The 13,538-nt window shown below is 31.1% G+C and overlaps 1 protein-coding gene across 2 annotated transcripts in view; it reads right to left on the bottom strand.

Annotated features, from left to right (window-relative positions):
- The window catches only part of LRP1 (LDL receptor protein 1), a 473,582-nt gene that overhangs the window by 35,884 nt on the left and 424,160 nt on the right, over window positions 1-13,538 (bottom strand). For both annotated transcript variants that reach the window (XM_075382014.1, XM_075382015.1), the window contains 2 exons: window positions 9,908-10,120; window positions 8,184-8,322 (listed from right to left, as the gene is read on the bottom strand). In XM_075382014.1, the coding sequence (XP_075238129.1) occupies window positions 8,184-8,322; window positions 9,908-10,120 (352 nt within the window). The remainder of the gene's footprint in view (window positions 1-8,183; window positions 8,323-9,907; window positions 10,121-13,538) is intronic.

The raw sequence follows: 13,538 nt of genomic DNA on the forward strand, positions 1-13,538 counted from the left end.
CCACACAGTCCCCCCAACCCCTTCCCGGACACACTTGTATCTGGATGATCTATTAATTGTGTTTATGTAAGTGCGCCACTTACTACTTCAAACATCAAGGTGATCACTGCTCCCAAACTGCGACCGTGAAATTAAAACCCATTGTAAGTTCCTTACTTTCTTTTACTTTTCAAGAAAGAAGAAGAAGAAGAAGAGGGAATGAGCCACCAGCCCAATCAATCAGCCCAATCAAGCAGCCACCAGCCATAGACTGAAGAAAGAAGAAACCTACACTTTCCCCCGTTCAGCCCTTTAGGACCACGGGACTTTTTAAGGTTAGTGGCGTGTAATTCGATTACTGCCAACTCACAGAAAGTGTAGGCCAAAGAAGAAAGAAGAGGTTAACAAAAGAAGAAAACGAAGAAAGAAGACCCACAACACAACTCACAGCCACGAACTGGAGTCCGGTAGAAGAGCCCAGCAGAGAAACAGCACAAAGGGCAGCCACAAAAGAAGATTAAGATCTACAATCCTCTTATCCACCATCATCAAAACTTACAATTTAATTGAACCAGCACATGTGATTCCCTCTGGACAAAAGAGCACATTGCTCCCTCCAAATAACTAGGGCCCCGGTAGGCTTATTCCTGCTGGCCCACAAGGTGATAGTACCGAAAGGACTTCAGCGAACGGACTGAAGGGGAATAACGCTGGGAGCACGAGGGTCTCCCATAGTCAGACCCAGTAAATAATTTTCACGCTGGTCCATACAGATAGGAACGCAAATCACCAAATCTGTCCATAAATAAAATTTAAAATTTATAACTGCCACTCAATAACCCATGAAACCCGCCCAGTAATAGAAAGATACAATAGCAAGGGATGTTGTCCAGGCTCTGCGATCTGAAGGGAGAAATATTGAAACTCCCAACATTTTTGTGTTCCGTTCCAAATTTTCAATTCATTGTCGACCATCACCTGGAGAAGACCAAGAAGAGGAAGACAAAGATGAAAAAAGACAGAAGAAGTTCCCTTGCTGGCTCAACATGGCAGCTCCCAGCAGATGCAAACATCCCTGCTAGAGCAACAGGCCTGGCCAGCTTGCCGAGATAGCCGCTGGATGCAGATGCTACCAGCTTGCTGGACTTCAATCGCCCTGGCTGGTGGACTCAGCAGTAGTAGCTGGCCCAGCAAGGGATCACTTGAGGAGAACTGCCTTGGCCACGCTGGTGAAGGACGACCTACGCCAACCCGAAACTGCAGGGATCTGGGGGCCACCACTGTCACACTGTAGTGGGGACCCAGCTGCTGCTGAGGGAAAGCCCGGTCTGAATTCAATGGACGAGCTGCAACTCCCCGACTTTGCCAGAGACCAGCTTTGGGACCCAACAGCTCTTCTCAGAGCTAACGCAAAAAATGGCCCTTTTCAGGGTCACCACAAGGCTATGAATTACAAGCAGTCAAACCCATTCGACAACAACAATCTTTCTTGGGGCTACCATAAGGTTAGTAATTACAATAAGCTGTCGAAGCCAATTGACGACAAAAACGGCCCTTTTCAGGGCTACCATAAGGTTAGTATGTGCCAAGTGCCATCGAAGTCATTTGGTGACAATATATAATATAATATTAATACACACTGTATTTACTCTTGTACAAGACACACTTTTATTCTTAAAAACAAACATGAAATTTATGGTATGCATGATACACAGGAATTTCCACACAAGGGTCCAATATCTGTATTTACCATTGTGCTACATATTGTGGTATAAAATGCTAATATATGGTAGTAATGTAAACAATCATAGTGTGTATTCTAATTACTTTTGATTTCACATTAGCAACTTAATGCTGACTCACATTTGTCATGTAGGCTATATTGTAGTTGCCTGTTTATAAATAAATTTTTGTTATACGCATTTTTGGTTAACTCCGCATTTTCAATTATTAAAGCATTTGTTATTAAACCCTTCTGCAATGTAAAATTGTCTGAAATCTATCTAGTGATTTCAATAATTTTTTGGCACTGAAAATGGGAAAGATACTAAAAAAAAATTACATTACTTAAGGTTTTTTCACAATTTGTCATTATTTGTTCTATCAATAGATGTTAGCTTATTATAAAGGATCATTTTGTAAATATCCTTGGATTTTTTAAAAATAAACAATCATGTTGTTTAAATAAACAATCATAATTTTTTATGTATAAAAATGGAAGAAGTTTACTAAATAAAAATAACTTATATTTTATGAGTTTTTATTAAATTGAATTCCAATGTCATCAAAAGGTTGTGTCAGTGCACCTGACTCTTTGTCTGTATGTGTGGAAATTTTAGTGTCAAAAAAAAAAAAAGAAACATTGCAGAATTTGTAAAAAAAAGTATATTTTGGTGTGAATTAGGAGACCAAGACAAATCTTGGGCCATCATAAGGTTTCAGCATGTGTTGAAGACACACTCTGAAAAATACTGTGTATGTGTGTGCCAGTGTTCCCAAAGAAAAAAATAGTCTTTTTGCTTTGGAGAGAACCAACAAATCATAGCGATGACTGTTACTTTTGTTCATTTATAATACAGGGAATCATTTAAAAAAAAAAAACACAAATGTTTTATTCAGTGATACATTCTGTACTTCATGGACCAGAAATACCTGTTCCTTCACTACCAGATAAATTAATGATATACGTGATGAAATGGTTTCACAGGCTTGAGCTAATAACTGGATAATGTAAATGATGATTATGATCCTGGAAGTGATGAACCAAAACTATTCCAGTTAAATGATTTGGTGAAGGTTTTAAAATTCCTAAGGACTACTCTGAACTTTTAGGCTCAATGTTGAAGGAAAAAATTTGTTTAGTACTAGTTTTTAATGGTTTAGGAACAGAGAAAAAGTCTTTGTTCAATAATTTCTTCAATAAGATGCATTAGTTACTATAATGATGTACCTGGACTCATGGAACAATTCCACACTGCCTACAAGGTTTTTGAATGATTCAGAAACCTATTCATTGATTTGTTGAAAAGGAGTGTTAAGGTAGCTCTTCTGCACAGTGGAAGTAACTAATGTTTCTTTGCCAGTGGGGCATTCTATTCACTTGAAGGAGTGTTATGAAAATCTTGAGTTACTTTTAATTAACCTTCGATACAAGGATTGAGGTTGGACAATTTGTGGCGATTTAAAGGTACTTTCTTTGTTACCATTGTAACAAAGAATACCACTGTTCATGGATATTACTTTCTGTAATATCCATGTTTTTTGGGTGAGTGGGATGGTTGTGATAGAAAGCAGCACTATATTAAAAAGGAATGACCATCAAGACAAACCTTAAAAGCTGGTATGAAACACATTGAAAAAGAAAGTTTGGTAGAGTCAAGCAAATTTTGGCTTTCTTTGTTACATATTAAACTAGGGTTAATGAAGCAATTTGTAAAGGCATTAAAAAAGATAGAAAGTCTTTCAAGTATCTTTGCAATCAGTTTCCAGGTTTATCAGAAATAAAGTTAACAGAGGGTATTTTTATTAGGCTGGATATAAGGAATGATTAAATATTTGAATCTAAAATGGAGGAAGCAGAGAAACAAGCTTGGAAAGGCTTGAAGGATATAAATACAAAGTTTCTTGGAAACAAGAAAGAAGATTATAAAAATGTTATATAATATATATAAAAAAGTTCAAAAATTAAGGTTGTAAAATGATCCTAAAGGTGGATTTTCTAGATTTGCATCTCAACTACTTTCCCAAAAATCTTGGAGCAATAAGTGAGGAGTAAGGGGATAAATTCTACCAAGACATGAAAGAGATGGAGAGGAAATACCAAGGGGGATGGAACATGTGAGTCTGATAACTGACTACGTTGATGTTAAAAAGGGATGACCTGCTATGAGACCACAAAAGAATAAGCACCAAAATGAGTATTGAAACAAAAAGAAATGTATTTTGTAAGACATAAATAGTATTTTACACTGTGTTTTCATTAGTTTTAATGGTATTTTGTTTTAACTAATTTTATTTTTCATATCAACTGTAAATAAATTCTAAATTTAATTAAAAATTGGATTTATATTTTAAAAAAAATATTTTGAAGGCTTTCCGTAAAAAGTCCTTAAGTGATGGAGAAAAATTGAGGTCATATTTGGATTCAACATCCAAAAATACATAAAATAGGTTATCAAACAATGTTTCAATTATAAAAAAATGTAACCTGTATGTTAATTCATCATCCTACAACATTATTGTATAGCACACAAGCCGTCTCATCTTAACACATATTATTAATTTTGTTTTAGTCGAGTGAAGGTAGATTGTATGTTGTGTCCGTTCATACTAAGTTTTCCTGTTTGTACTTTAAGCAATCTAGAAAAAATGAGTTCTGTAAAACATTTGCATTCATTTATAGTAGACAAAAAATTAAAAGTTACTTGCTCAGCTGAGGACATCGGTAATCATGCAGCAGGCCATAAATATGATATTCCAGAAATCATATTTAAGAATTTGGAGAAAGAAAAAAGAAAAGCTTATGAATATTAGTAAAAGTAGAAGAACATTTCAGAGCAGAATTCGAAAGTTTCCTCAAGTAGAAAAACAGTAGTTTTTTACATTCAAGACAAACATAAGCAAGGATTTCCTTTTTCAACAGAGCATAATTAAAACTGCATAAATCATGAGGGAACTTCAAATAATGAATTTTAAAGTAAGTCAAAGATGTTTAAATCATTTTATGAATAGGTATGAACAATAACAAAACATACATCTATTAGTCAATGTTTGCCGAATGCCTTAAGGAAAAATTATTCACCTTCTAGAATATGTAATTGAATTTTCACAAGAAAATAACTTCTTAATGGGAGAGATAGGAAATGCTAATCAAACCAGTTTACTTCAACATGCCATTAGATTCAAAAATTAATGCTGTCTGTGATAAAACTGTTACTTATGATAAACAGTGATGTATAATCATATTGAAGAACTTGCAGATAGCAAAAAAGCTTCCCACATTTACATAAAAAAAGTAAAACCCTTCCAAAGGATGAAAAATTACCTGCTGGTGTCATTGTTAGGAAAAAGGATACATGGATAATGTTCCAGTTTTAGAGTAACTTCAAATGATTTGGTTGTGAAGAGCTTAAAGAAATACTGCATTTCTAATAATCTAGATGGAAGTGAAGACTCACTCTGCTGTATGGGTTAATGAAGATGATCATGCCACATCTGAAGATGGTGATTCAAACACAGCGATAAAGATTAAAAAAAAAAACAAGTAAGAATCCTTCTTCAGATTGTTTTACCTTGCTTGTCTATTAAAATGACTGTATGATTTCCTACATATGTATGTTTAACTATTTTGTTAGCATATGTGTATTTCTGTATATTTAACAGTGTTTATCAACGTATTGTGATTTTTGTATATAATGTAATATTTAATGACAATTTAATTTTAAAGTGCATATTTTAGTATTTATTTTTGTGTTAATGTTTATCCCAAAAACTACACAATTGTGTTTCGGGTGTACATTTTACACGAGTAAATAAGGTTTTTATGGAAATAAATTCTTGTTATCTAAGACGACTAGTCTATCTTTTTCATTAAAAAGTATGTGTATCCATTTAAACTTTTTGGCAAAAAGAGGGCAATCACTGTACATATAACTGATGACTTTCAATTATTTTTGCAAGGACTGAAATCCACACATTTTAATTCATATTTGTATTTTTGAAAGTGAATACTTGACATTGTTAAATAAAACGAGCAATTTCTTTGACAATACTAATTACAATTCACTTTTCACAGAACTGGGTGAATGCTTTTCAGAACTAAAATGCAGAGCCTTCCTCAATAGAGAAATCAATACTCCTTTTATATAAAGTGCAAACCACATTCTGTCACACTCATCGATAAATATCTTCAACTTTTTAATCATATAAAAAATTCAGAAATCTCTGTTTTTACAGACTACTGTGTAAAGCTGACTTAATAACTTAGAGTAAGCTACTTGATTAATATGAAAATAATGTATCAAAATTATTTTAATAGAATCATCATTGACTTTATGGATACATTTGTTTCAAAATATAAACATTTGAATATGTTTATATTCAAATTAGTATTAGTATTCATAAGTATTAGGAAGATATTTATGATTAACATATTATTTATGATTAGGAAGATTATAATTAGCTGTTAGTGTAATATCAGTTGCAATAGTGTAAGCTAGGCCCCTTCACTGCCATTTTTCAAGTGATTCATGTTAATTCATATGTTAAGTATAATTATCCAATAAACAGGCTATTATATTCTTTAAAATTTATTCTCAAAATAATTAGGTCAGGACAGTCTTTATATTTTGTTTACAAAATGAATGAGTATAAAAAATAAACTAATAATAAAAAAGTCTTACTGTAATAGTGTTATTTAATAAATTTCATACATTATCAAATAGCATTTTAACACATTTTTATATTGAACACATACTTAACACATTCTTAACTGAACAGGCATTTTTCTGTCTGGCTTATTGAAATATAAATACAAATGACATCCAGTTTCTAGACTAATAAGGTCTTTGTGATTTCATTACTTCATTATGTTTTCATCCTTTTTGAATTATAAATTTATATTTTTATTAATTGTATTTGATACAGAATATAAACGCTTAGAAAATGTTATTAAAATCCGAATATTTTATCAATACTCTATATATGGGTGAAAAATGCCATTCAGAGCCCTAGAGCTAGCTACAATATTTGTTCAATTTGCCTTATTAATATTAATATAATAATAATTTGCCTTATCTGCTACTATGAATAGTAGCAGCTTACTGTTGATTAATATTTTATTTAAAGAAAGGTATTCTGCCTATCAAGGACATATTTTATCAATGTTGAATACTGATGAATCTATATGAACATGTTAATAAGAATTTGTGAACTGAGTATAATTATTTACCTTTTTTGTCCACAAATATAATACTGTATGTACTTCATACAGAACATCCCAAATGAGTTCATGTATATATTTGTGTGAGTAATGCTACAGGGCTGTGCTCCATGGTCACTTTTTCTTATAGTGTTTAGGTGTTTACCTATACCAAAACCTACTTCACTACTTTAATATGAAGCATATATATATATATATATTAAAGAAGAGTAAATACATTCATATAATTACATTCTGGACAACATTTTTAATTACACTTTCTCAGTACAGGATTTAACTTGAGTCTTCTCACTTCATTCTCCACTTGCCACCTATAGTGGTCCTACTCCCAAAAAAATAGAAAGATAGAACTATTTTAGTATATATCCAGGTAATTAGAGTAAAGGAGTATAATACCATTCTAATAAAATACCAGATTATTATCCTTTAAATTTCATTGATATGTTTTTAAATGAATTGGAAATGTTATGTATGATTTCAATAACTTAAATCATTAAATTTGGAATTTTATAAAAAGTTCGTTTGCAGATCATATTTCCCTTAAAGAACACAACTTGGTCTGACTGCAAAATCAGATTAATTTACTAAGCTAAATTGTTGGTAAGTGGAACCTTTATTTTATACAAAATCAGGTTATATTATTAAATCATTCTTTTGATTAAATTTAACATTTGAATAAATTTCTAAAAGTCTCTTGTTGCAAACCAGCTTGCAGACTTCAAAATAAATTTAAAGTGGGATCAGCTGATCAAGGACATAAATTAATACCCCTGTGGACTCTGCATTGCATAGGGACTTAAGGACCAGAAGACCTACATATGAGCTGATTTTTTTTTCAGTAATCATTAAATGTGCACAGAGTACAGTGTAAATCTATCACACAAAAGACAGCCTAAAATTTTGTAACAGACAAGAGAATTTATTATAAGAGCTTAGTGAATGGCAAATAGGCAAAAGGGCATATTTTAAGTAGTGACTGTATTTCCTGACTGGTTCCTCACACAATGTATATATAGTCTTCCTCTTAGACCTTGATTCATCCAAAACTTAATGAAGCCAGAGACTTTTACGAGTCTAGAAACTGGATGTCATTTATAGTATATTTTCATAAGTCAGACAGAAAAAAAAATGCCTCAGTTTAATATAAGACTGTGTTAAAATGCTATTTCCTGATTTTAAGTCTTGTGGAAAGGTAGGACTCAAAACACACACATGCAGGTGCACACAAATTTCTACACATAAATAAGTATCGAGCTAATCATACCAGTGAAATTTGGTGGACAACTGCATTGACCATGACCTGGTTGTAAGCTTAAGCATGTTCCACCATTCAGACAGCGCTCATCACATTGAATTACAGCACTCTCACACCGTTCTCCAGTCCAATGAGGTGGACAGTGACACTGTAAAGCACAATTTTATTTACAATTAACTAGCTATTAATCTGACCTACAGGTAAGATGTCTTCTTTCAGAATTGGTTATTATAATAAGGTGTAATTCTGACAAATTTTAAGAGTAAAAAAACAACCAACAATATTGTATGGTGTCATCATAATTAATTTTTTAGTTTGTTGAAACGCATTAAATATCTCTGCCTTAGATGCCATAACCATAATGGTCTTTCAAAGATAATACCTTCTTTCTATTTACCTCTTTAATGGAAAAAATATCATTATTCAAAGAGAAATGATTTCTGATCTGTACTTATTCATCTTAAGCATCACAACTATAAAAAAGGCCAGGGCCAATAATACAAAACAACAAATTATTTTATACAATTCTCTAAAAAAAAAAGGCATAAAGACTGACTACTCAATAGGGAAACAATTTTTCAAACAATTACTAAATAATGTTGGTTATTGCATTATCATTTCAAAGATAATCAAAATGTTTAATAAAACTATAGATTATGAACAGAATAACATGAAACATAATTAATTAACATAAAACTTCAGAATGTTTATACAGTATACACCCTTATTTCAGAATCCAATAATTATCTACTATAATATATGTTTTTATTTCTTTTACTGTACAGTACAAGTAATTCCAGAAGTATAATTTTTAATTTTCCTTTTGGTTTCCTAATATTTAATTTTTTATCAAATTAAACTATTTTGGCAGTTTTTTAGAGGATGCATATTCCTTCTGGAAACAAATCTTACTTAAAAAATATATATATATATATGTTAGCAGCTGCAATATTTTAACAATATTGCTTTGAAAAAATTTTCTTACACTTTTTAAAAAGAAAAAGATTTATTTAAATTTAAATTACTTATGAAATTGTTGTTGACTGAAACAAAGTTATTGATTGGGATCAAAGTAATGTAAAACTAGTTTGCAGATGCAGCTGGTGGTACATTTTTTAATTATGATAGTTTTTACTATCCTCTGCATTCACAGCATGCAATTAAATTTATGTAAATACTCAAAAGAATATTTATGAAAATTAATGAGTACTTAAGGAAAAAAAATTATTTTATTTATCAACAAAAATTGCTGTGAAAAATAAACTATAGAGTTCATATAAATCATTCCCAACAGACAGAATTTTTATTATTTAAAGTACAAAGATTTGGTTTTTTTGGATATAATAAATTATAAAAGAAAAATTATAGATATCACTTAACATCAGTATAAACTGATAATAACAGACTGCTCTAATAATAATAATAAATAATATATAAAAAACAAATAAATAAATAATAATAATAATCTACCATACTATAAAAATAAAATAAAATAATTAATAAACATGATGACAATAAAGAAAGTTATAGAGTTCTCTGTGACATACCCAGTTGTAGCCTTTTATGTAACTTGTAACAGAAATACCCACAGCAGAATTTCTCTGCACTGAGCACAAGAGGAATAGTTTTCAAAAAGGGTTAGTTAAATAACTTGTTATCTGAATCATCAAAATATAGATAAGTTTTTATTTTAATGAAACTCAAATTTGCCGTACTATTTTTTATCTTCTTACTTTTAAAGCAGGTGGACTGCCGGCATTAGCTTGTAAATCATTGACGACTGAACAACTTCCTCCATGTTTGCAAAACTGTGAGCAGCGATAGTGTTCACAATGTACACCTTCATACAGTGGTGGACATACACAACGAGGCAAACCAGATGGACCAAACTCACAGGTTCCAGAATGACAATTCAACAAACAAGGTACAACAATATCACAAACTACCTGAAAAATACAAACAATTAATTATTGATTTATACTTAAATTTTTGAAGTACAATTAATGCCGCTATGTAACCATTAATTAAATATTATCTCAATTTTAAGCATTTTTTTTTATCTTATGATTTAAAAGGATTATTATTGATCAACTAAAATCAGTCACTTTGAAAGAGAATCTAGTCCTTCTAGGTCTCGAGTAATAATCGAACAACCTGTTATTAATTGTTTTTTTCTGTTACTGAATAACTGATATTAATATACTGAATTAACAGCTATATAAAGTGATTCATGTAGTGTTACTGGCGCTTTCTGAGCTCATTCTACAAGTGAAAATAATGAAAAAAATTTATATAAACATGGGTCAGGAAACGCTTCATTAGTGCATTATAGCTAGTGAAAAATTTTGCCCTGATTCCTGGGCAAATAGTGAAATAAAACCATATTGAAAACCCAAATTAGGGGGTAAACCATATAATATAAACCCAAATTAGGGGGTAAACTTGATGGTTTTCTATGGTTTTTTCCCCAACAAATTGAGTAAAAGAGATTCCAGAACCGTTTCTCAAGTAGTTTTCATAATATCTGACTTAAAACAGAAAAAATTGTTGTCTGAAAACACATTTTTTTTTTTTTAAGTTTGTAATGCAAAAACTTTGTTAAATGACCTATAAATGAGTAAAATTTCTTTCAAAACTTGAAGAAAATTTAATTTTTATTAAAAACTTAAACTTGAAAACTGATGTAAAATAGCCCAATAAAAAACAAATACAAGTTCAAGAAATTTAATTTTATTAATAATACTTATTTTATGAAAACATTTAGATGCTATCAACTATAGAAAATGAAGTTAACTTACAACTGATATAATGTTAAAAAAATAAAAATATAATTGATACATTTAATAAAGTTTATGGTAAATTTAAAATAAAATCTTTACTTCTAATTCAATACATTTGGCTGCATGTTTATGAACTGCTGGTGTTGTTCACCACAATTCTGCATGACTTTCCTTAATTTGTGTGGTGGCATCTGTAATAAGAGCAACCAACTTTTCACGTGTATGTACTTTTCTTACTTTGTACCCAATACTTTTCATCCAACCCCACGCGCAAAAATCTAACAGTGTTAGTTTAGATGATCTTGGTGTTCAGGAGAGTATGGCCCATCATGGCCAATCCATCATTCTGAAAATTGTACATTTAAGTTTGCTGATACAGTATGTGAGAAATGGGGAGGCACACCATTGTGCTGAAAGTACATGTGGTATCTTGATGCTAGTGGAACATCTTCTAATAGCAATAATAATAGTTTCTTAAGGATTCCTAGTAAATGATTGAATTTAGACATCCTGGAAGAATGAATAGACCAATCAGTTGATCATAAACTAGACCACACCACACATCAGTGTAAGAAATTATGTTCTACTGGTATATGTGGAATGACTTCTGCCAGTGTGTTTGTTGTGAAGGTTATTGATGCTATCTTGAGTAAACTGAGCCTCATCAGTAAATAAAATGGACCTGTGCAATCAATGGTTCAGATTCAACCAGTTATGATATTGTAAACAAAGAGGAAGATCTCTTAGTTGAAGATTTTTTAATCGTTGATTATTATGGTAAAGATACAGTTTGTTACAAAATGTCATTCATACCATAGACTGAAAAAATCTGAACTGCTGGGAAGGGGTTGTGTACTAACACCTGACTGCATTGAATAGACTCGATAGTGGTTTCATCAATAACGACATCAACATGGACAGAATGATCACAATGAGTACTAATGCTGGGAACTGCACTTGTTTCTTGTAGTGTGTGAAATATTCCACTAATTGTTTTACGATTTGGAATTCTGCAGTGAGAAAAACATCTTTGGTATTGCAGCAACAGCAGTTACACTTCCATCATGCAAGATAAATACCATGTTTGCATATTCCTCAGTAGTAAATGACTGGTGGCATATGACACCAGTTAAAACAAATATATTCACATACTTAATTAAACTATACTGTACTGGTAACAATTCACAGCAGTAATGCAGAACGTGTTGTGCACTGATGACACAATAGAAAATACATATTTGGCCAGCTGATTTCTTCTGTGTTACCAGTTTACAAAATAAAAATTTCTCAAATTTTCAATTTGACAGTGCATTTGAGAAATATGAACTTTATTGTACTGCTTCTTTTTAATTTTTAATACAACGCTACTTTTTAAATCACTGCACTTTGTAGAAAAGCAAACATGCTTTGTACTTTTAATATTTTAATTTTATATGGTAAGTGTTAGCAATAAATCAAATTTCTTGAACTTGTATTTGTTTTTGGTTGAGCTATTTTACATCAATTTTCTCAGAATTAAATTTTCTTCAAGTTTTGATAATAAATTTTATGTATTTATTAATCATTTAACAAAGTTTTTGTATTAAAAACATAAAAAAGTATGTTTTTGTAGACTAAAAATTTTTCTGTTTTACATTGAATATAAAAATTACTGGAGATATGGCTCTGGAATCTGTTTTATTTAATTTGTTGGGGCAAAAACAATAGAAAACCATCAAGTTTAACCCTTAATTTGGGTTCCTAGATTTTCAGTATAGTTTTATTTGACTCTTTGCCCAGGAATCAGGGCAAAATATTTTGGTAGCCATGACTCGCTAACAGAGAATTTCTGCACCCAAAACGTTTTTCATTATTTTCACTAGTAGAAAATAATGCTCAGAAAGCACTGGTAATACTATACTGAATATAAAAACTAGAGAGGGTGGGTCCAGTAGTGGGCCATTGAAAATTCTTCTTGCTCATGATAAAGAACTGCTGCTGTGGAGATAATTTTTGTAAATACAACTTTCTCAAAAAGAGGGATGAGGATTGGTTATACTTATTTCATGAAATAAAAAATGAGTTTTGATACCACAAAAGTCAATTCCACATTCTGGCATGTTTATCTTTATTTGTTTTGTTTTGGTTTCAGCATTTGTCATTTCAAATACTATAATCAGACGCTTCTTTTTTTATATATTTGTTGTAAGTTAAGAAAGATACAAATTATAACCTTTAAAATATGACTCAATGCTGGTTGATTTGTCCTCTTCCATCAACTTTTTGTTTTCCAAGTCTCATCTTTCTATCCAAGGAAAAGAAAGATCAATCCAAGGAAAATTTTCATTTTCATTTTCCTTTTCCTTGGATAGAAAGATGAGACTTGGAAAACAAATTACACTTGTTCTATCTGTGACATCATGCTAGCAATAGCTGTTAACTAGTGAAGTGGCTACTTTCTTTTTCTCAAAAGGTGAAGTAAGGTTGGTTTTTTTACAAAAAAAAAAAAAAAAAAAAAAACAATTTATACTTGTAGGTAAATTACTTGAAGAGTAAAGCTGGAACTCCTAGTTCTCCTAAAATCAATAACTGAAGTTACCTATAT

The sequence above is a fragment of the Lycorma delicatula genome, chromosome 1 (assembly GCF_047948215.1).
Source record: "Lycorma delicatula isolate Av1 chromosome 1, ASM4794821v1, whole genome shotgun sequence".
NCBI lineage: Eukaryota > Metazoa > Arthropoda > Insecta > Hemiptera > Fulgoridae > Lycorma > Lycorma delicatula.